The sequence below is a fragment of the Lithobates pipiens genome, unplaced genomic scaffold, assembly GCF_037356315.1.
Source record: "Lithobates pipiens isolate NorthernLeopardFrog02 unplaced genomic scaffold, aLitPip1_a1.2 Scaffold_8, whole genome shotgun sequence".
Classification (NCBI taxonomy): domain Eukaryota; kingdom Metazoa; phylum Chordata; class Amphibia; order Anura; family Ranidae; genus Lithobates; species Lithobates pipiens.
The window spans coordinates 31365214-31389876 of NW_027507903.1; the positions used below are offsets into that span (position 1 = coordinate 31365214).

The following is a 24663-nucleotide window of genomic DNA, read 5'->3' on the forward strand; positions in this document are numbered from 1 at the left end:
AATGACGCTTGCCTTTTAGGCCAAGGAGTTCAATGTTTGTTTCATCAGACCAGTGAATTTTGTTTCTCATGGTCTGAGAGTCCTTCAGGTGCCTTTTGGTGGGCAATCTACCATAAAGGCCTGATTGGGGGATTGCTGCAGAGATGGTTGTTCTTCTGGAAGATTTCCCTCTATCCACAGAGACACTCTGCAGCTCTGTCTGAGTGATCATCAAGTTCTTGGTCACCTCCCTGACTAAGGCCCTTCTCCCTGGATCGCTCAGTTTGGCTGGGTGGCACACTCTAGGAAGAGTCCTGGTGGTTGCAAAGTTTTTTAATTTACAGATGATGGAGGCCACTGTGGTCATTGGGACCTTCAATGCTGCAGACATTTTTCTGTACCCTTTCAAAGATCTGTGCCCCGATACAGTCCTGTCTCAGAGGTCTACATACAATTCCATGGACTTCATGGCTTGGTTTGTGCTCTGACATGCACTGTTAACTGTGGGACCTTATATAGAGAGGTGTGTGCCTTTAGAAATCATGTTCAATCAGCTGGATTTCCTACAGGTGGATCAATCAAGCAATCAAGCTGTAGAAACAGCTCAAGGATGATTAGTGGAAACAAGATGTACCTGAGCTAAATTGTGAGTGTCATGACAAAGGCTGTAAATACATACTGTATGTACATGTGTTTATTTTATTTTATTTTTTTAAATAAACTTGCAAAGAGGAAAATAATGAATTTAATACATTTTGGAATAAGGCTGTAACATAACAAAATTTGGAAAAAGTGAAGCGCTATTTATACACACGGGTTCTTCAAAAAGTTTCCACACTTTTTAAAACTCTATTAAATATAAAAAAGTGCAGACATTTTTTGAAGACCCCTCGTGTGTGTGTGTTTATACATACAGTATCACACAAAAGTGAGTACACCCCTCACATTTTTGTAAATATTTTATTATATCTTTTCATATGACACTGAACACTGAAGAAATGACACTTCGCTACAATGTAAAGTAGTGAGTGTACAGCTTGTATAACAGTGTAAATTTGCTGTCCCCTCAATATAACTCAACACACAGCCATTAATGTCTAAACCCCTGGCAACAAAAGTGAGTACACCCCTAAGTGAAAATGTCCAAATTGGGCCCAAAGTGTCAAGATTTTATGTGGCCACCATTATTTTCCAGCACTGTCTTAACCCTCTTGGCCATGGAGTTCACCAGAGCTTCACAGGTTGCCACTGGAGTCCTCTTCTACTCCTCCATGATGACACCACGGAGCTGGTGGATGTTAGAGACATTGCGCTCCTTCACCTTCCATTTGAGGATTCCCCACAGATGCTCAATAGGGTTTAGGTCTGGAGACATGCTTGGCCAGTCCATCACCTTTACCCTCAGCTTCTTTAGCAAGGTAGTGGTCAATTTGGAGGTGTATTTGGAGTCGTTATCATGTTGGAATACTGCCCTGCGGACCAGTCTCCGAAGGGAGGGCTTCATGCTCTACTTCATGCTCTACTTCTGTATGTCACAGTACATGTTGACATTCATGGTTCCCTCAATGAACTGTAGCTCGTCAGTGCCATGCAGTCTTAGACCATGACACTCCCACCACCATCCTTGACTGTAGGCAAGACACACTTGTCTTTGTACTCCTCACATGGTTGCCGCCACACACGCTTGACACCATCTGAATCAAATATGTTTATTTTGGCCTCATCAGACCACAGGACATGGTTCCAGTAGCCCATGTCCTTAGTCTACTTGTCTTCAGCAAACTGTTTGCGGGCTTTCTTGTACATCATCTTTAGAAGAGGCTTCCTTCTGGAACAACAGCCATGCAGACCAGTTTGATGCAGTGCACAGCGTTTGGTCTGAGCATTGACAGGATGACCCCCTTCAACCTCTGCAGCAATGCTGGCAGCACTCATACGTCTGGATATAATGCTGAACACGTGCACTCAACTTCTTTGGTCGATCATGGAGAGGCCGGTTCTGAGTGGAACCTGTCCTGTTAAACCCCTGTATGGTCTTGGCCACCGTACTGCAGCTCAGTTTCAGGGTCTTGGCAATCTTCTTATAGCCTAGGCCATCTTTATGTAGAGCAACAATTCTTTTTTTCAGATCCTCAGAGAGTTCTTTGCCGTGAGGTGCCATGTTGAACTTCCAGTGACCAGTATGAAAATGTGAGAGCGAAAACACCAAATTTAACACACCTGCTCCCCATTCACACCTGAGACCTTGTAACACTAACAAGTCACATGACACCGGGGAGGGAAAATGACTAATTGGGCCCAATTTGGACATTTTCACTTAGGGGTATACTCACTTTTGTTGCCAGCGGTTTAGACATTAATGACTGTGTGTTGAGTTATTTTGAGAGGACAGCAAATCTACACTTATACAAGCTGTACACTCACTACTTTACATTGTAGCAAAGTGTAATTTCTTCCCTGTTGTCACATGAAAAGATATAATAAAATATTTACAGAAATGTAAGGGGTGTACTTACTTTTGTGAGCTACTGTATATCATTTTTTTCTTTTCCCAAAGCAGAGTTTAGTGGCACTTTGAATTCAGGGAGTGAGTCCCCCCAGGAGACATACAAAGCCAGTGCATGATTCTTTGGTACATGAATTGGTATATAGAATGAAAACATTTATTTGTAATAAGGAAGTACCTTGATTTATAGTTATCAACTGAGTCACATGTGTTTTTTAAAACATAAATACTGAATACACAGACATCACAAAATGCATTCCTTAAATGTAGCAACAATTAAAAGCTAATGACAACATCCTGGAAGTGAAAGTTAAGAACGTCGTTCTGGAATTGTCCAATGACACCTCCGCATAGTACTGCTGGATGGTTTGAAGGTCAATTACAGGAAACATCTAACAAAGATTAAATATGTCTAGATCAAACTTTCACAACCTTTTAAACGCAGAGGAACCCTTGAAAAAGCTTTCCGGTTTCAAGGAACCCCTGAAAAAAAAAATTATCATATCTTCAACTCATAATACATTAGTGTGATGGTCAGTTGGAAGAAAGCTCCTTACACTTGTGGCCATTGGATTAATTACTACCTTACAGATAGCTAAAAAGATCAATGGTGTCAGTGGGAACTTATCTGGGAGTCAGAAATTGCTCAATTCTCAAGGTACCTCTAGCAACCTCTGGAGGAAACCCAAGAGGTCCATGGACCCATGGTTGAGGAACCCTGGTCTAGATTAATCACAAATAAAGTTATTCTTTATTACAGCAGATTATTAATTGTCAAGATATATTACATTGCAACATGCAGCTAAGGGCATGGAATTAGTAGTTATCATATTGTTTGAAATAGTATATAAGAAGCTGGTCTTTAACATTTCTGTGCATTATCTAACCTCCAAACTAGTCTGTTTAACAGCAAAAACACTGGTTAAAAAATACTTACAGTGGTATTAAAACCAATTTTTTTTTTATTATATTGCAGCTTACCAATGCTTAGATGTGTATTTGTTTTTTGCTTTTTTTGGGGCTTCCATTATTGTCACCTGGTGAGCCTGCCAGTAAGTCTGTTATTTTTCAAATGCATTTACAGACGAAGCTGTCCAGGAAAAGCGTCAATGATCAGCTTTTATTCATTTACAAAAAAAAGGAAAAAAAAACAGTTACTGTCAGCCCTTGTATACACGGTCGGACATTCTGACAACCAAATCCGTTGGATTTTGTCCAACGGATTTTGTCCGAAACTGTTGCATACACACGGTCGGACAAAGTTGTCGGAAAATCCAATTGTACATAACGTGATGACGTTATTTCGTTACGACGGGACTACGTTCAGGCTAGTAGCCAATAGCTTTGGTCTAGGAATTTGATCTGAGCATGCGCGGCACTTTGTCTGTCGGAGTAGGCTACACATGATCGGAGTATGTCCGATCGGAGCATTTTGTCGGAAAATTTTAAGACAAGATGGAAAACTTGGTCCGTCGGATACTCCGACGGAAACAGTCCGATGGAGACCACACACAGTCGGAATATCCGACAAAACAGTCCGATAGGACACATTCCGTCGGAATCTCCGACCGTGTGTACAAGGGCTAACTGTTTAAAAAATGTCGGCTGTTATGTGACAAGTTTAGATTGCTTGCTTGACCAAGGCCACATTGAATATTAGATGCCAGGCAAGCTTAAAACGTTTGTTACTAGACATGTGCACTGACCAAAAAGTTTGTTTGTTTTCATTTCATTCATTCATTCCGAAAATCTAATTTGAAAATCTAAAAAAAAAAATGTGAAAATTTGAAAAATCCAAAAATAACAATGAAAATCTGAACATTCAATAGAATGAAAATTCGAAAACCCAAAAATCTGAAATAATAACTAGCTAATAATAAATATTAAATTATAGGTATTGGAATTTCCTTTCAAATTTGGCTGTTAGTGACCATAACAAATACAAATTTATCTGAAGTTACGAATTATCTGAGATAACGAATGCCGCATCTAAACAAATGGTATGGAATGGAACAAATTAATAATAAATAATAATAATAAAAAGGTTTTATTATTATTATTGTTATTTATTATTATTATTATTATTATTATTAGATCGTTAGGTTCCATTCGTTTAGATACAGCATTTGTTATTTCAGATAATTAGTTCAATTACGTCCACTTACAGCCAAATTTGAAAGGAAATTCCAATACCTATCATTTAATATTTATTGTTAGTTAGTTATTATTTCAGATATTTTAGGGTTTTCGAATTTTCCTTCTATTGAATGTTCAGATTTTCATTCTTATTTTTCGATTATTCAAATTTCCAAATTTTTTAATTTCCTAAATTAGAATTTTCGAAATTGTAGAATTTCCGAAATTTTCGAATTTCCGAAAATTCTGAATTTCCAAAATTCGAAAATTTCAAATTTCCGAATTTCCAAATTTAGAAATTTGAAATTCTACATTTGGAAATTCGGAAATGCGAAATTTGGAAATTCTAAATTTGGAAATTTGAAAATCCAAAGTTCAGAAATTAACAAATTTGTTAAAATTTGTTAAAAAAACAAATTCGTAACTAAACGAATTGCACATGTCTATTTGTTACCCCAACCCTTTATATTTCTGATATGTGCCTGCTGTACCATGTACTTGTATAAGAAAGGCTCTAGTCATTCACTGGGAAGCTCAGTGTAGTGTTGCTTCTCCTCCTCCAAGCTCTTATGCAGCTGACAGAGGGAATGTGATCATTTAAAAAAAAAAAAAGAGAAAAAAGGGAAATGTATATATTTATTTATTTTTTATATCTTTACAAAAATGTTTTGCCTTTCATTTCTATTTTAACCTGAATGAGTTGTTTTACAAGGTGATTGTTTACAATCACTAGCTGTGCAGTTCAGATTCACCAGTTGTGCAGCTGAAGTTGAGTGCTTTGGTCTGTTTTCCTTTCCTTTTTGATCTTTTTTTTTTGTTTTTTTAATTTTTTTTTGTCATTTAGGCCTATACCTTCAATTGTTTGTATATGTTGGTCCAATGCAACACTGTCATGACAGATAAGGTTGCTAAATGCAATGTTTTGGCTATTATCTACTATATATTATCTACTATGTTCTTGTAGAATCTAACATGTATGCCCAGAAATAAATACAAATATAATAATTTTAACAAAAGTGTTATCTGGAGTTCAGCTTTAATTTATTAGTCAAGTTCATCTAAATCTGCTAATACATCTAACACTAGACATGTGCACTGCCATAAAATTTGTTTTAGTTTCATTTGTTTGTTTTTCGGGTCATTCGTTATAATCGCAATTCGTAAATTTAAAAATTCGTAAATACGTAAATTTGAAAATCCAAAAATAAGAAAGAAAATCCAAAAATTCAAAGGAAAAACTAACTAACTAATAACAACTAACTATTAAATTATAGGTATTGGAATTTCCTTTCAAATTTGGCTAATAGTGAACATAACGAATAGGAATTTATCTGAATTTACAAGTTATACAAAATAATGAATGTCGCATCTAAACAAATGGAACGTAACTAATTAATAATAAATTATAATAATAATAAAAAGTTTTAATTATTATTAATTTTGTTATTTATTAATATTAATTTGTTACGTTCCATTCGTTTAGATACGACATTCGTTACTTCGGATAATTCATAACTTCGGATAACTTCGATTTGTTGCGTTCACTAACAGCCAAATATGAAAGCAAATTTCAATACCTATCATTTATTAGTTAGTAATAGTTATTATTATTTATTATATCAGATTTACGAATTATCGGGTTTCCGGATTTTCGAATTCCGAATTTACGAATTTCTGAATTTACAAATTTTAGAATTTACGAATATTTGGAAAAATTTGTTAAACGGGGTTTCGTTAAAAAGACTTACTGGCTGGATCACCAGATGAAAAAAGCAGAAAGAGAGCCAAAAAAAAAAAAAAATGACTGCAGCCATCACATCTAAGAATTGCTAAGCTGCAATATAATAAAAGTTTTGCTTTTGGGTTTAATGCTGCTTTAAATTGTTTATGGTTTTCTTTAAATAGTCTGAAATTGAAGTCCCTTCATGAAATATAGCATGTGTGAGGTAATGAATAGGAAAAGGGCACACAGTGAAATCTTTAAGCAGAACCTGAAAAGTTAATTACACCTCTCCAGATTTAAGAGGTCCAGAGGCTTCATCATTAACAAAAATAATCTTTTGACTCAAAATCAAAATGAACTATTTGGCAGTGTTGGCAATTAGAAATGTTGTGCTTATATTTGTGCTAAAGGGAGAGATATATTACACATGAAATCATAGTATTCCGAAAACTAGACCATATTCAATGAATAGAAAACATTGTGGGAATATATTTACCATGATCTTTTTGCTGGTGGGGGACTGGATAATAAAGAGTTGAATATTATGGGTACTTACTGTATGCCCAGGGCTGGACTGGGACAAAAATTTGGCCCTGGACTTCATCCAGACCAGCCCACTTTATTTTAACAAACAAGTGCAAAAATAGTATATAAACTATACATAATTGTGCAAAAAACATAAGTAAAAACATCACTATTGGGCATAAGATAGGGCATAGCCACACCAGTGCCCATTAATGCAGCCTCATCAGTGCCCATTAATGCAGCCTCCCCTGTTCCCATTAATGCAGCCTCATCAGTGCCCATTAATGCAGCCTGATCAGTGCCCATCAGCAGAGCCACACCAGTGCCCATTAATGCAGCCTGATCAGTGTCCATCAGTGCAGCCACACCAGTGCCCATTAATGCAGCCTGATCAGTGTCCATCAGAGCAGCCACACCAGTGCCCATTAATGCAGCCTGATCAGTGTCCATCAGCGCAGCCACACCAGTCTCCATTAATGCAGCAACACCAGTGCCCATTAATGCAGCCTCCCCAGTTCCCATTAATGCAGCCTCACCAGTGCCCATCAGCACAGCCACACCAGTGCCCATTAATTCAGCCTGATCAGTGCCCATCAGTGCAGCCTCACCAGTGCCCAATAATGCAGCCTCACCAGTGCCCATTAATGCAGCCTCACCAGTGTCCATTAATGCAGCCATATCAGTGCCCATCAGCGCAGCCACATCAGTGCCCATCAGCGCAGCCACACCAGTGCCCATTAATGCAGCCTGATCAGTGGCCATCAGCGCAGCCACCCCGATGCCCATCAGCGTGGCCACACCAGTGCCCATTAATGCAGCCACACCAGTGCCCATTAATGCAGCCTGATCAGTGTCCATCAGTGCAGCCACACCAGTGCCCATTAATGCAGCAACACCAGTGCCCATTAATGCAGCCTCCCGTTCCCATTAATGCAGCCTCACCAGTGCCCATTAATGCAACCTGACCAGTGCCCATCAGCGCAGCCACACCAGTGTCCATTAATTCAGCCTGATCAGTGCCTATCAGCGCAGCCACACCAGTGCCCATTAATGCACCCACACCAGTGCCCATTAATGCAGCCTGATCAGTGTCAATCGATATAAGCCCCCCCAGTACCTGGTCTGCACAGCTTCTTCTACCTAGGTCCGGTTTGCAGTGCTTGTCCTGCAGGTGGTTCCTCTGTAGGTGGGAGCCTGGGACCAGCTGTGCACTGCTGGTACATCTAGTCCTCTCCCTTCCTCCTGGGCACTATAGAGCTGGGTAACTAGGGCTGGAGGAAACTGGGGGGCAAGGTGCATGGGCGGGGACTCCCAAATCCTGTCCACCAATCATCTAATCTCCCGGCTCCCGCTGTGTAGCTGTTTAGAAAAAAAGCTTCTCCGGGTCTCCCCTGTGTTCAGTTCAGACTATTTAATCACTTTTGGCTTTATGCAGATTAATCCACAGCAGCGCTCACGGCCGGCTCCAGTCTACTGATATAGCACAGGCTGGCCTTCAACTGTGTAGTGTACTGCTGCGGATTAATCCACCAAAAGTGATGAAACAGTCTGCTTTCTGTCCCCTGACCCCCAATGAACACAGGGGGTCTAGAGAAGTTTATTTTCTAAACAGCTGCACAACGGGAGATTAGCTTATTGGTGGACAGAGTTTGGGAGTCCCTGCCGGCTCTACCTCCGCTGTCAATGAAACCAGCCCACTGAGCCATCTACCCAATGGGAAACTCCCGGTAGCCCCAATGGCCAGAACATGCCTGCTTAAGCACCACTGTTGGAAAGTCTCTGGTCTGCACAGTATTCTGGATAAGTGAATGGGAAGACTAATAAGTGACTGCCCCTCTTAGGACAAATACAGGGTGACAGAAGGATCTTAGAAGGTTCTTGAAAATGACAACACCCCTCAGAGTTGGAATGGACCTATTTATGTAGTCCTCCAGGGTTAAGGGATGTAGCAATATTATGATTATTTAGAGCAGGGGGGTTCTCCAAACTGTGGCCTGCAGCCCACATCTGACTCACTACAAAACTTTATACAACACGCTGCAACTGTCCGTGAAAATACTCTGACTAACTGGCAGTGAGTGGGCAGGTCTATGTATCTTAATACAGAGGCCATTGCATCCACTGCCAGCCATTGTGAGCCTACCCCAGTCCACTGTGTTTGGATTCTAGGACCACCAGTGCCTAGCAGCTAATAATATGTCTTCAGCATTTACAGGAGGACCAGACTCTGCTGGGCACACATGGATGTAAGGGGGGACTCTGCTGGGCACACATGGATGTGGGGGGGACTCTGCTGGGCACACATGGATGTGGGGGGGACTCTGCTGGGCACACATGGATGTAGGAGGGGACTCTGCTGGGCACATATGGATGTAACAAGGACTCAGCTGGGCACACATGGATGTAAGGGAGGACTCTGCTGGGCACGCATAGATGTGAGGGAGGACTCTGCTGGGCACAAATGGATGTGAGGGGGGACTCTGCTGAGCACACATGCATGTGAGGGGGGACTCTGCTGGGCACACATGGATGTGAGAGGGGACTCTGCTGGGCACAGGTGGATGTAAGAGGGGGCTCTACTGGGTGCACATGCATGTACGGGGGGACTCTGCTGGACGCACATGAAGGTAAGAGGGATCTCTGGTGGGAACTCCTGGATGTAGGTGGGTGGGGGACTCCACTGAACACTCCAGGATGTAGACCCCTGATCTAGACTATACGGGGCCCTAACCTCCACTGTTTTAATCAAGAGGGGATGAACCTCTAGAGCAACCTTTCTAAACCTTTTCAACACAGAAGAACCCTTGAAATAACTTTCCGATCTCAGGGAACCCCTGCTAAAAATGACTATATCTACAACTCATGTTACATTTGTGTGATGGTCAGTGGGAAGAATGCTCCTTACACTTTTGATCTTTGGGAAGAGTTACTCCCTTACAGATAGCTAAAAAGATCAATGCTGTCAGTGGGAATTTATCTAAAAGGCAGAAATTGCTCATTGCTCAAGGAACCCCTAGCAACCTTTGGAGGAACCCTAGTTGAGAAACCCTGCTCTAGACATTGATGTTGTTGTGTATACAGAGGGTTTGGGTGACCTCTCTTTTGAGTAGGCATCAATAGAAGCCCCCAGTTCATAAGAGGAACATGTAAAAGCTGATTACATTTTTTTTACCTTCAGCCTTGCAACAACGAGGTTTCGAGTTCTAATCTCACCCAAGACACTTATGCGCATTGAGTTTGCATGTTCTCCCTGTGCTTGTGTGGATTTCCTTTGGGTGCTCTGGTTTCCTCCCACACTCCAAAGACACGCTGGTAGGTAAATTGGCCCTATTATGTGTGCTTGCATGTATGTATCTTTGAATAGGGACCTTAGATTGTAAGGGCAGGGATGGATATGAATGTACAATATGTCATATTATACTGCATACATTGTTGGTCCTATATAACTACCTGTAATAAATAAAATAAATTATACACATGTGCAATTACACCATCGAGGATAGCCTGATGAGGTCACCATGCAGTATAAGTAATATCTCTGCTGACACTCTTTCTAGTCCCCCTCTAGCAGAAAGGAGAAAAATACGTTTTTTTCTTTCATTAACATGAAGACATACAATATAAACCATCCTTTGTTATTATATTTTCCTTTACATTCAGTCCTCATCTTCCAGTGTTTGCATATGGTCCAAGAAAACGTACCGGAAAAGATCTAAAATCATTTCCCAAGGGTGACAATATAGGATATAGGATAATATTTTACTCATATTTAAATACCAGTAGTAGGATATTTCTGAAAGCCTGTTATAACGAGATACAATTCTATACATTATGTTAAATCAAAGACAATATAAAAATAAACTAAAACACAAATGTATCATTATTATCCAAGAGAGAGAACAGCATTGGCGATCTGCTTTGATTTTCAGATTGGCTCGAGCTGTGATGACCGAGACGATGTGTGTTCTTTTATGTCCGATGATTGACTTGGCTCTAACCAAACAACTTTCAGTAGTTCCGTTCCCCCAAATATTCGCTCGCTATAGCGCTTTCACTGAAAGGTCTCAATAGTGTGTTCCATTGTGTGTATTTACATGAGGACAAGTTCTCGTGTTTCAGGTAGTCGAAGAGATATAAGGCCTCCACCTACGAGGGCTGCGGATGCAATGAGGATCGGAACCACCTTTGTTATGCCGACAAAAGAAGCAAAGATGGAGTTTCCAAATATAGCGGCCAGCTTGCACAGACCATTCAAGATCCCAAAGGCTGTTGCTCTGTTGGGGGATTTAAAAAAGTATAAATATACAGATTTGTTCAGGGCTTATCAATATAACTCACCGTTTGTAAGTACACATATTTCTATCGACATTCGTTTGGATGTCATTTATGGTTTTAACTTTTTAATTAACCACTTGAGCTCTGGAAGATTTCCTCCCCTTCACGGCCAGGCCATTTTTTGCGATACGGCACTGCGTTATTTTAACTGACAATTATGTGGTCGAGCGACACTGTACCCAAATAACATTTATGCCATTTTTTTTTGCAGAATTTTTTTTGTGTTTTGCACTATAAACAAAAAAAGACCGCCAATTTTGAAAAAAAAAAAACAATATTTTTTACTTTCTGCTATAAAACATATCCAATAAAAAATTATCATAAATTTAGGCCAATATGTATTCTGCTACATGTTTTTGGTAAAACAAAATCCCAATATGCGTATATTGATTGGTTTACATGAACGTTATAGCGTCTAAAAAGTATGGGATATATTTATGGATTTTTTATTTTTTTTTATAATAGTAATGGCGACAATCGGCGACTTATAGTGGGACTGCAATATTGCAGCGGACAATCGGACACTGACACTTTTGACACATCAGTGCTTAAAATATGCACTGTCACTGTACTGACACTGGCTGGGAAGGGGTTAAACATCTAGGACAGTCAAAGAGTTAACTGTGTGCCTAGCCAGTGCTTGTGTTTACTATCTGTACTGCTTTTACTTTGGGAAGAGATGGATTCTAGTCCTTTGTCTTGCAGGAACACACAATCCATCCCCCCTTGGTTACATAAGCAGATCCCCGTAATGTGTAGTTTATCGACTAACGGTGGGTTCTGGAGGTCATTGAATGTCTAACCCCCGCAGATTGGCTTCTGTTCTGAATTATCACAGCAGAAGCGGCCCAGCAGCACCACGTGCACTCCCCTGCAGGCTGAAGTGCAGGATCACATATATCCTAGATAGATCCTGTGCAGAGTTGACATCCTGTAGCAGTAAAACTGCTATATAGTGGTCAGCAAGTTGTTAAAATAAGGTTTTATGTAGGGCTGTGGAAATGAAAGATTAATTCCTCGATTAATCGTTAATTTGTTGATCGATCAAAATTCTTTTGATTGGTACTCACCTCTTCACCGGCTTCCGGGTCTTCAGGGAGTTCCGTCGGAGATCCGGTGACGTCACGGACATCGACGTCACCGGATTCTTCCCCCTTCCCCAAGTGCCTCCGTCTGCTAACGAAGGGAAGGGGGGAGGAGTCCGGTGACGTTGAAGTTCTGATTGAACGTAACATGTATGGGGGGGAGGAGCTACGCATGACGTCACCCGCTGCTGCCCTATGGAACTAACATGATTGTCGGCTTTACATGCTGTGTTTTTATCGTCTTTATGTGAATATTTTGTGTGCGAACACACAAATTAAATCTGATACATAAGCGGTGAGCACTTAGATCTTTTCTTTCTACCCATGACCTGGCGTCCTTGCTGAGATCTAAGGAGACGTGAGAGAAGTTTATGGTCCGTGTTATCCCTTTTGATACCCGCCTGCATGACCACCTGTTTGCACAGGGGTCCATGCCATAAGGTGAGAGTGATTAGTTAGACCGGAGGTGGAGGGATTGTCACACTACTGTGGAAAAAAAATGACTTACATCAGTGCTACAGTTTGAATTTAAACTGTATGTGTGTGAACTGTGAAGTTAAGTCATGGATTGTGGAAACTAACTAGTGTTGGGTTATTGTATATAGTGTATACCACATTTACCACTGACTAATACAGAGTTGCAATGCAAGGAGATCAACTAAAAGTAGTTGGATCTGTATGTGCGTTATAATTAATCAAAATTAGTTGATTAATCGATTTAAAAAAAAAACAATTAATCGAACACGAAAATTGTAATCAGTAACACCCCTAGTTTTATGTATTCATAGATAATATAGTATACTGTACGTTTTATTGGCTTCTTCATTAGTTAAATGAAGTATGGCAATGAGGTGCATGTCACCTCCTGGACTTATCTCTATTATTTACATTTATCTTTATGGCTCTGTCGATATCAGAGGACAATGTCAGAGAAGAGCACACACACACACAGCAACTATTCCCACCCCTCCTTTCTGCTGCCCATTCACAGAAGCCTTTGTATTTTGTGAATGTGTTCACACAATACAAAGGCTTCTGTGACTGGGCAAGAGGGGTGGGCATAGCAGCTAGATCGACTATACTGCTGAATTTGTAGAGACCAAAAGGTCTGGCATTGGGATTTTGGAACTACAGCGATAGCCGCAAATTCTATAAACCTGTCAGATGTAAATAATAGACATACGTTCAGAAGGTGGCAAGAACCTTGTTGGACTTAACTCATTGTATACCTTTACTTTTTAAGCCTCATGCACACTAGATGTTTTTGATACTGCTCTTAGAGGCGTCTTTTTTTTCTGCCTCTAAATACCCCTGCAAAAAACACTGGCATCCAGGAGCAGAATTTTGGCTTAAAAAATCAGCTAAATGCACGTAAAAGTATGTTAAGGTGTGTTAACGCTAGGCGTGTTTAGCTCTGGATTTTTAATTCATTATAATGGCCACAATAAATTATTATTCTGGCCAATGAAATAAATTAATGCTCAATCACATGATGCGCCTACATGTTTTACATGCATTTAGAGTGTGCATGATGCCTTACAAAGGAGCTGAATTCTTGGAGTTCAGCTTTAAATTATATTTATAGTCGGAGCCCTCCAACCAAGATAGACATGAAACCACAGAAAGACCCCACAAGACTTACAGCATAACATAACAAGTGATGTGCCCTGCTCAGCTCGTCAGTATACCAAAAAGGGGGTATACCCAAGATAAGTAATCTTTGATTGTAGAAGAGGGATGTGAGGGAAATGCCCTCTAAATGGGATGGGAGGGAGGTAGGGTTGCCACGTGTCCAAGATTCACCAGGACAGTTCAGGTTTTGAGTCATGTGTCCAGGTTTCAACCACCTAAAACCCGGACACATTATTCAGATCATACTATGGCTTCCAAGCAGGGTTGCTGGCTGTATTTGTCTAAGCCGAGAGTGTCTGCTACACACTTCCCAAATCCAGCAATAACAGCCCCACCCCACACAGACGGGAGAGGAGAGAGGGCTCAATCTGCTCCTCTTCCTCCCGCCCCTACCCCTCTGTGTCTGCCCACACTCCAATCCCCAGAGCTGGGCCTCAGAAAAGGAAAGTGAGGGTGGGAAATTTAAAGCCCAGCAGCCACAGATATATGTGGAGGAGAGGTGCTGACAGGGGCGGACCAACCATTTGGGTACTCGGGCACTGCCGAGGGCCCCATGCAACTAAGAGGCCCCATCAGGGTTGCCAGCCTCAATAAAATATATGTATATGTATAAAAAATATGTAAAAATCTGTGTTTTTTTTTAAATCCCAAGATTATAGCTGCCCCGCCTCTCCAGTACCTTTTCAGTGTGTGTATGTGTATGTGTATTCTGTGTGTGTGTATACTGTGTTTCTGTGTGTGTATACTGTATGTGTATATGTGTGTATACTGTGTGGCCCCTTAATTTCCTATTGCCTGGGGACCCCCCATAATCTCCTATTGCCCAGGGGCCCCATAATCTTCTCCTATTGCCCGGGGGCCCCATGAGTTGTCAGCCCGCCCCTGGGTGCTGACAGGCAAGGGGTGAGTGAGCTCACCATCCATCCCTGTCTGTGACTGAAGTCTCCACCCTTCTCTCTCCTGCCTCTGAGTGAGTACATTAAGGTAAATCAGGGTTCTCAGAGCATCCACTTCATCAAAGTTTTACACCAGAGGCCACAGTGTTCCCCCATACATCAGAGTTCTCTCCGTATATCAGACTTAGTGTTCCCCCTTAAATCAGGGTTCTCAGAGAATCTCTTATGTCAGGGTCCCTGGTGTTCTCCTTTACATCAGAGTCTGCAGAGTGCCCCCTTACAGTGTAAGGGAATTTTGCGACTTCAGATGTAAAAGGGGAACTCTGTGCACTCTGATGTAAGGGAAAACTTCGGGAACCCTGACAGAAGGGATGCTCTGTGAACCCTGATGTAAAAGGGTGGGCGCTTTGAGGACTGGAGTTGAGAAGCACTGGTTTATACTATAAAAAAATTGCTCTGCGCCGCTTAAGTGTTCGGGTTTAAGTTGAAGAAAAGGTGGAAACCCTAGAGGGAGGGTATCATGCACTGGAACCGACAAGGAACACAGGTGAGTGGGCCACATAAATAACCCCCTCCCCCAGGCTCCACTCAAAAAATCAGGCCACCATACTCGGTGTTGTGTAGAAGTCAGATTCCTGTCTTCTGAAGCTGAGAAATAGCCTTTGATCTGTGTACTTTAACCGCTTAAGGACCGCCTCCTGCACATATATACGTTGACAAAATGGCATGGCTGGGCACAAGCACGTACCTGTACGTTGCCCTTTAAGTGCCCAGCCGTGGTCCTGAGCTCCGTGACCACGGCTGCGGGACCAGCGGTCCTGATCGCCACTGGTGTCCCACGATCGGGTCACAGAGCTGAAGAACAAGGAGAGGTCTGTGTAAACAAACCTCTCCTTGTGCTTCTTACTGAGCCTGTCACTGATCGTCTGTTCCCTGTTATAGGGAAAGACGATCAGTGATGTCAGACGCCAAGCCACACCCCCCTTCAGTAAAAAAAAAAAAAAAAACACACACACACACACTTAACCCATCACCGCCCCCTAGTGGTTAACTTGTTCACTGCCAGTGTCATTTACACAGGAATCAGTGCATTTAAATAGCACTGATTGCTGTATAAATAACAATGGTCCCAAAAATGTGTCAAAAATGTCTGATGTCTGCCATAATGTCGGAGTCACAATAAAAATCGCTGATCACCGCTATTACTAGTAAAAAGAAAAATATTAATAAAAATGCTATAAAACTATCCCCTATTTTGTAAACGCTATAACTTTTGCGCAAACCAATCAATAATCGCTAACTGCGATTTTTTTTACCAAAAATATGTAGAAGAATACGTATCGGCCTAAACCGAGGAAAAAAAATGTTTTTTTTATATATTTTTTGGGGATATTTATTATAGCAAGAAGTAAAAAATATTGCATTTTTTTCAAAATTGTGACTCTATTTTGGTTTATAGCTAAAAAAATAAAAACTGCAGAGGTGATCAAATACCACCAAAAGAAAGCTCTATTTGTGGGGAAAAAAAGGACGCCAATTTTGTTTTGGAGCCACGTCATACGACTGCGCAATTGTCAGTTAAAGCGATGCAGTGCCGAATCGCAAAAAAGGGGCCTGGTCCTTTGGCTGCAAATTGGTCTGGGGCTTAAGTGGTTAAACAGTTGTAGAGGAGAGAGTACTGCAGATAAACAAGTACAACTTATGTGGGAGGATTTGTTAAATCTCTGTGTATCACCTGAGGCCAGTCACTTTACTGGGTAAGCGTTTACAACTACTTTAAAACAAACACATACCCTGTATTTTTTTAGTTAACAGGAAGAAATGGTAAAGTTCCAAAAATATGTTGGCACATTGTACCCTGGACAACAGAAATAGGATGCTGATACTGAGTATTTTCACAAGTACTCATACTCCTAAAAATGCTCCTGATACCAAAACCGATACTTTGCGGTGTGACTTTTGCCAATACAAAATAAATGGCACTGAAAAGAATTGCATGCGATTTGAACAGGAATGCGCTGCAATTGAATGCGATTTCCCCACCTCTCCTGTGTGTGTAGAAAGGGAAAAGCACCATCTAGTGGACAGTTTAATAAAAATGTTAGAACTCATTAAATACATACTATCTGGTCAAATGCAAAATCTGAATAGTGTCCCAGTCCTGCCGATGATAGAAAATAACGGCTGCTGGAGGTGCTCACAGGGTTGGGAGGATATGTAAAGGTGGTCCACCCCCAAGCTGGCATCAGTTGTGCCCTATACCCACGGGGTCCCGGAACTTCTCCTCTGGCCCTGTGAGCACCTTCAGCAGCCATGATTTTCTATCATTGGCGGAACCGGGACACTATGCAGATTTTGCATTTGACAAGATATGTACATATAACGGAGTTGCACTAGTTTTTGTGTTTATTATTCTATTATATTATTATATTATTTATCTGCTGACTTTTAATAAACATGCACCCACCTGTCCCATAGTCCAGCAATGCGACCACTCAAACCCTCGGTTCTTTCCCTCAGTTCTCTCCGGCACCGGCATTACAAGTGTGGGCACCCGGCTTTGACAGCTTACGGCTTCACAGCTGGGGGGGCACTGCGCATGCGTAAGCCGTGCTGTGCCTCTTCGGTGCCTAGGCAATCTTCTGGGACCTGTGGCATATCACAGAGGATTGCAGGGAGGAAGGGGGAGGGGAAAACTTCTGCTCGAGTCGACTAGGCGGCCCAAGCAGAAGTGGGAGCGGGTATATGTCAAAACTAGGTATCCACTCTCCCTCCAAACAAATGTGGCATGTAAGGGGTGAGGAGTCCCTAAAACAGAAGTCCCACTTTTTGGTGGAACTCCGCTTTAACCACTAGCCGACCAGCTGAGGCAGATATTCTGTGGCAGGTCAGCTCTCCTGCGCGAACCGACGTACCTGTACTTCGGTCCATGCAAGGAGGATAGCGGGTCCCACGGGTTCCGCTGACTTGATATCGACCAGTGACCCGCAATCGCGGTAAGGAGAGGCAGAACAGGCTACTGACTGTGTAAACAAGGCGATTCCCCTTTCTGCTTAGTGATATGACAGCGATATACTGTTCCCAGTGTTCTCTGTCATGTTTCAGTATGCCCCCCCCCCCACACACACACAGTTAGAACACACCCAGGGAACACATTTAACCCCATGATCACCCCCTAGTGTTAACCCCCTTCCCTGCCGTGTCATTTTTACATTGATTAGTGCATTCTTATAGCACTGATCGATGTAATAATGTCACTGGTCCCCAAAAAGTGTAATTTGGGGTCAGATGTGTCCACTGCAATGTCGCAGTCCCGCTAAAAATCGCAGATCATCGCCACTACCAGTAAAATAAATAAAAAATAAATAAAAGTCCCTAAGAAAGCTCTACTTGTGGATAAAAAAAGGACATCAATTTTGTTTGGGTACAGCATCGCATGTCCGCACAATTGTCAGTTAAAGCGACACAGTGCAGTATCGCAAAAAATGGCCCGGTCATTAAGGGGGCAAATCATTCCGGGGCTGAAGGGGTTAATGTGAGTTATAATATAGTAAGCCATTGACTTCCGATGGCCAGAAAGCTATTTTAACACATCGTTTTAAAGTAATATTACAAAAAACTTTGACACATTAAAACTATAATAACAATATTCTAAATAAAATTGAGAAATATCTGACTTATGTAGTCAAGAATACATTAGAAAAATGATTTGTTGAAGAGACAATACCTTTTATTTGTGGGATAGAGCTCTACAGTGATCACATCCAAGGCATTCCAGGCCGCTATGCTGGTTCCACAGAACAGACACTGCCAGCCAATCATCGCAGACTCGCTGTTACCAAAGAACAGGAAGAAGCAGCAAACCGCTGAGATGAGCATGGAGCCAGCTACAAGGAAGACATAAACATAAAAGGAACTAATATAAAAAAATAATATTGAAAATAAAAAGGAAATAAAAAAGCTTAAAGCGGGAGTAAACCCGCTGACTTATTTATTTATTTATTTTTACACCTGCAAGGGAAAAAGGCATAATGAGCTAGTATGCACCGCATACTAGCTCATTATGAAATACTTACCTTAGAACAAGGCCCCAACATCTCACTCGGTCCGCGCTGAGGGAGCTAACATGTTCCCCCGGCGTGTCTTCCGGTTATCGCGGCTCCAGTGCTGTGAGTGGCCGGAGCCGTGATGACATTTTCTTCCCAGCAGGGTCTAGCATCTGCCAGACTTTCAGCCGAGAATCCCCGGAGCGCATGCGCCACTGAAGTCAGCATCTCATTGTGAGGGGAATATCTCCTAAACCGTACAGGTTTAGAAGATATTCTTTTTACCTACAAGTTTGCCTTATTATAGCCTTATTATTATACATTAAAAAATGTAACTATACAACTGCTTTAAGTTTTTTCTTTTTTAAATCAGCATAAGGGACGGTACTTACATTAAATGAGAAGTGTCCCTTGTGCTGCTGGCTGCCCGGGCTCTTTGAAATCTTCCACTTCCCCCCTAATACCCTTTGCAGCTGTGATGTTCTAGTGCTGCAAGGGTTAATATGAGCTGCTGGACCTGTGACAGGCACTCATCAAAAGTACCCAGGTATGCACACCCTTACTACACCCCCCCCCCCCCATTCATATAAGCTATGCTATTGCTCCCCACAATGAAAAGTGCCCTATGAATAGAGGAGGTGGACCTTTTGTCCATGCTCCATTCATACAGTGCTATTCATTTCTGCCATATACTAATGTTAATTGAAAGTGAAGTGATCAGGAAAACAGTTTTCACTAAGGGGTCTGCTTTTAAAAACTTGGTTTGTGTTAATGCCACAGCCATCACAAATAATCCCCGTAATGTGTCTACTATGTGTATTTCCTATAATCAGCAACTCCATCTAGTGGCCATAATGTGATATTTCCCCAGAACTACCCCAATCAGGAAAAATACAGCATTATGACCACTAGGTGGAGCTGATGATCACAGAAAATACACATATTTGACATATTTGTGACAGCTATGAAAATGCTGAGCCATTTGTATATTGACAAATGTTTTTTTTTATAATTAGATCCCAAGGAGTTATCATAAAGTTATCATAGAGAGCTCAAGATTTCAGTCCGCTCTCCAGAGCAGTAACAGAAGGAAGCTCAATGCAACGTCACACAGTAATGTCCACTGATCTCTATGGAGAGCACACCATGACACAGAATATGGACCAGACCATAAATGCATTACATTGTGTCTGCATACTCACCAATCATTTTTATTCTTCCGATTTTATCCATAAGGAGAGCAGAGATAATATTTCCAGGTAATACGGATAAACTTCCAAGAAAACTGACCAGATAAATCAGGAAATCGTTATCTTCCTCAAAGTCAACGTCACAATCATCTTTGTGATTGGAGAAAGTGTTGTTTATTAAGGTGCAATCAATGAACCTGTGCTCATGGAGATCTGGAGAATCACAACACAATAATAAAGTTTACAGATTAAAATAAACGAATAATAACAATAAAAAATATATAAATATAGTATAATATATATATATATATATATATATATACACACACACACATACACACACAGTATATATACACTATAATATAATATATATAATAATATAACTGCCAAAAGTATTGGGACAACTGCCATCTTACACACATATGAACTTTAATGTTATCACTGTTTTAGTCCGTAGGGTTCAATATTGAGTTGGCCCACCCTTTGCAGCTATAACAGCTTCAACTCTTCTGGGAAACTGTCCACAAGGTTTAGGAGTGTGTCTATGGGAATGTTTGACCATTCTTCCAAAAGCCCATTTGCGAGGTCAACATGGCACCTCATGGCAAAGAACTCTCTGAGCATCTGAAAAAAATAATTGTTGCTCTACATAAAGATGGCCTAGGCTATAAGAAGATTGCCAAGACCCTGAAACTGAGCTGCAGCACGGTGGCCAAGACCATACAGCAGTTTAACAGGACAGGTTCCACTCAGAACAGGCGTCGCCATGGTTGACCAAAGAAGTTGGGGGCACATGCCCAGCGTCATATCCAGAGGTTGTCTTTGGGAAATAGACGTATGAGTTCTGCCAGCATTGATGCAGAGGTTGAAGGGTTGGGGGGTCAGCCTGTCAGTGCTCAGACCATACGCCGCACACTGCATCAAATCTGTATGACTGTTGTCCCAGAAGGAAGCCTCTTCTGAAGATGATGCACAAGAAAGCCTGCAAACAGTTTGCTGAAGACAAGCAGACTAAGGACATGGATTACTGGAACCATGTCCTGTGGTCTGAAGAGACCAAGATAAACTTATTTGGTTCAGATGGTGTCAACTGTGTGTGGCGGCAACCAGGTTACAAAGACAAGTGTGTCTTGCCTACAGTCAAGCATGGTGGTGGGAGTGTCATGGTCTGGGGCTGCATGAGTGCTGCCGGCACTGGGGAGCTACAGTTCATTGAGGGAACCCAAATGCCAACATGTACTGTGACATACTGAAGCAGATCATGATCCCCTCCCTTCAAAGCCTGGGCCGCAGGGCAGTGTTCCAACATGACAATGATCACAAACACCCCGCCAAGATGACCACTGCCTTGCTAAAGAAGTGGGTAAAGGTGATGGATTGGCCAAGCATGTCTCCAGACCTAAATCCTATTGAGCATCTGTGGGGCATCCTCAAATGGAAGGTGGAGGAGCGCAAGGTCTCTAACATCCACCAGCTCTGTGATGTCATCATGGAGGAGGCAAAGAGGACTCCAGTGGCAACCTGTGAAGCTCCAGTGAACTCCATGCCCAAGAGGGTTAAGGCAGTGCTGGAAAATAATGGTGACCACATAAAATCTTGACACTTTGGGCCCAATTTGGACATTTTCACTTAGGGATGTACTCACTTTTGTTGCCAGCAGTTTACACATTAATGGCTGTGTGTTGAGTTATTTTGGGGGGGGGGGGGGCAGCAAATTTACACTGTTATACAAGGTGTACACTCACTACTTTACATTGTAGCAAAGTGTCATTTCTTCAGTGTTGTCACATGAAAAGATATAATAAAATATAAACAAAAATGTGAGGGGTGTACTCACTTTTGTGAGATACTGTATATATCATTTTTTTTTGCTATGGAAGTGGAGTTACCCTTTAATTTTTTTTATTTTTAAGTCAGTGTGCTTGGAGCCTGACACCTCTCACCCCTCGGCTCCCACTGCCTGACATCGTATTAGATGGAGAGCAATGTACAATTAGCTTACAGTGCGTGACCTCCCACTCCTTGTCTGGTTTCTGCTGTGTTGGAGGTTGATGAGAAGTTTTCAGGCCATGGTTGAACAGTATTATAAGATAAATTTAGAGCTAAACTGTGGGACACACAAATCATGTCTACTGTATATACAAAAAGTGTATTATTACTTGAATTTTGAAAGAAATACAAATATAAACTTGCTGTCTGAGTGTCTCATGCCGTGTACACACGACCAGACTTTTTGACAGCAAAGGTCAGACGGAACGAGTCTGTTGGACAATTCGATCGTGTGTGGGCTCCATCGGACCTTTGCTTGCCAAAAATTCGGCGGACTTTAGAAATAGAACATGTTTTACATTTTCCTACCGGAACTCCGCCGGACCGAGAAATCCACTCGTTTGTATGCTAGTCCGACGGACAAAAAACGCCGCTAGGACAGCTATTGGCTACTGGCTATGAACTTCCTTATTCTAGTCCGGTCGTATGTCATCACGTTCGAATCCGTCAGACTTTGGTGCGATTGTGGTCAAGTCCGTTTATTCGGAAAGTCAGTCGAAACTCCGCCAAAAGTCCGTAAAGACTGTCGGACCGAGTTCCTTGAAAAGTCAAGTCGTGTGTGCGCGGCATCAGCGTTTGCACAAGCATCACAGATAATCCCTGCCATGTATGTTATAAGTGTGAAATGTCATTGGGTATTTCCCATGATCATCAGCTCCATCTAGTGGCCTTAAAGAGGAGCTTCAGTCTCCTACACATAAATAAAAAGTCAATAGCCACAAATACTATAGCTGCTGACTTTTACTATAAGTACGCTTACCTGCCCAGGGATCCAGCACTGTCCTCACCCGGGCAGGTTCTTCAATGGGCTTTGGGTCAGGGTGCTACCATCCTAATTAAGGGAAACCGGCTGTGAAGCTTTGTGATTTCACATTCGGCTTCCCACTGCACATGAGCAAGCCTTGCAGCGCTTTGTGATTGGTCTTGCAGTCTTCTGGGACCTGTAATGTGTCACAGAAGGCTGCAGGCAAAGTGGGAGCGGGTCAATACAAGGTACCCGCTCCCCCTATCCCCCAAAAAAACAAAATGCCAAATGTTAAACAAGGAGGGGGGAAAGGCAAGCAAGCGGAACTTTCCCTTTTGGATAAAGTTATATAGTTAGTCTGGTTAAAAAAAGACACAAGTCCATCTCGTTCAACCAATAAAAGGGGAAAAAAAATAAAGACATACAATCCTACATACACAATCCTATATCTGTCCATTGACGAAGCTAGACATTCTTTGACCTGGGGCAATGACTACGTTTGGCCCTGCACCCTCCGTGCCCCATATCCTCTGCGTCTGCATCTGTAGCACTTGTGATGTAGAGGAGATCGGGCTTCGGCGGAGAAGCAGGGAGAGAAGGTGGGATGAGACATGCGGCGCCCTCCTTTAACCACTTTAAGACCGAGCCTCTTTTTTAGATTTGGCGTTTACAAGTTAAAAACAGTTATTTTTTATTTTTACACTGTTTTGAAAAAAAAAAAAAAAATGTGTCACTTTTATTCCTATGACAAGGAATGTAAACCTTCCTTGTAATAGAAAAAAAAAAGCATGACAGGTCCTCTTAAATATGAGATGGGGGGTCAAAAAGACCTCAGATCTCATATTTACACTAAAATGCAATAAAAAATAAAATGCCCCTTTAGGAGCTATGGGCAGATGTGACGTTATGACGTCTCTTCTGCCCTGCAATGTCATGGAGACGGGCGGGGGCCATCTTCCCCTCACTCCATGCACAGAACTGAGAAGGATCCAAACTAGGGTTGCTATCTGTCCGGGATTCACCCGGGCAGTTCGGGTTTGGAATCATGCGTCCAGGTTTCAAACTGCCTGAAACCCAGACACATTATTCAGACCAGACTATGACATGACTTCCCAGCAGGGTTGCTGACTGCCCAAAGTTAGCACTAACCTAACAACCCCCCCCCATACACACACACATACAGGAGAGGAGAGAGGGCTCAATCTGCTTCTCTTCCTCCCACCCCACCCCTCTGTGTCTGCCCACACTCCAATCTCTGGCGCTTTTCCTCAGAAAGGGAAAGTGGGGGCCAGAAATTAAAATTTCAGCAGCCTCAGATACATCTGGATGCTGACTGTCAAGGGGTGAGTGAGCTCCCCATCCATCCCTGTCTGTGACTGAAGTCTCCCCCCTTCTCTCTCCTGTCTCTGAGTGAGTACACTAATGTAAATCAGGGTTCTCAGGGCACCCCTTACATCAGAGTTCCCCTTTACACCAGAGGCCACAGTGTTCCCCCTTACATCAGAGTCCTCTCCATACATCAGAGTTCTCAGTGTTCCCCCTTAGATCAGGGTTCCCAGAGCATCCCTTATGTCAGAGTCCACAGAGTTCCCCCTTACATCAGAGTCTGCAGAGTCCCCCCTTACAGTGTAAGGGAACTCTGAGAGTTCAGATGTAAAAGGGGAACTCTGTGGATTCAGATGTAAAAGGGGAATTAAGTGGATTCAGATGTAAAGGGGGAACTCTGTGGACTCTGATGTAAAGGGGGACTCTTGTAATAAACGTCATATGATTAGAAATGTCATTTAATAGCAAAATATGTACAGTTTATACTATA

The 24663-nt window shown here is 42.0% G+C and overlaps 1 protein-coding gene across 2 annotated transcripts in view; it reads right to left on the reverse strand.

Annotated features, from left to right (window-relative positions):
- Positions 1-2620: 2620 nt before the first annotated feature.
- Positions 2621-24663, reverse strand: part of SV2B (synaptic vesicle glycoprotein 2B) — a 246500-nt gene continuing 224457 nt past the window's right edge. For both annotated transcript variants that reach the window (XM_077472252.1, XM_077472251.1), the window contains exons 11-13: positions 20066-20266; positions 18545-18704; positions 2621-11143 (exon numbers count right to left, since the gene is read on the reverse strand). In XM_077472252.1, coding sequence (XP_077328378.1) covers positions 10960-11143; positions 18545-18704; positions 20066-20266 — 545 coding nt within the window. In that variant the 3' untranslated portion in view covers positions 2621-10959. The remainder of the gene's footprint in view (positions 11144-18544; positions 18705-20065; positions 20267-24663) is intronic.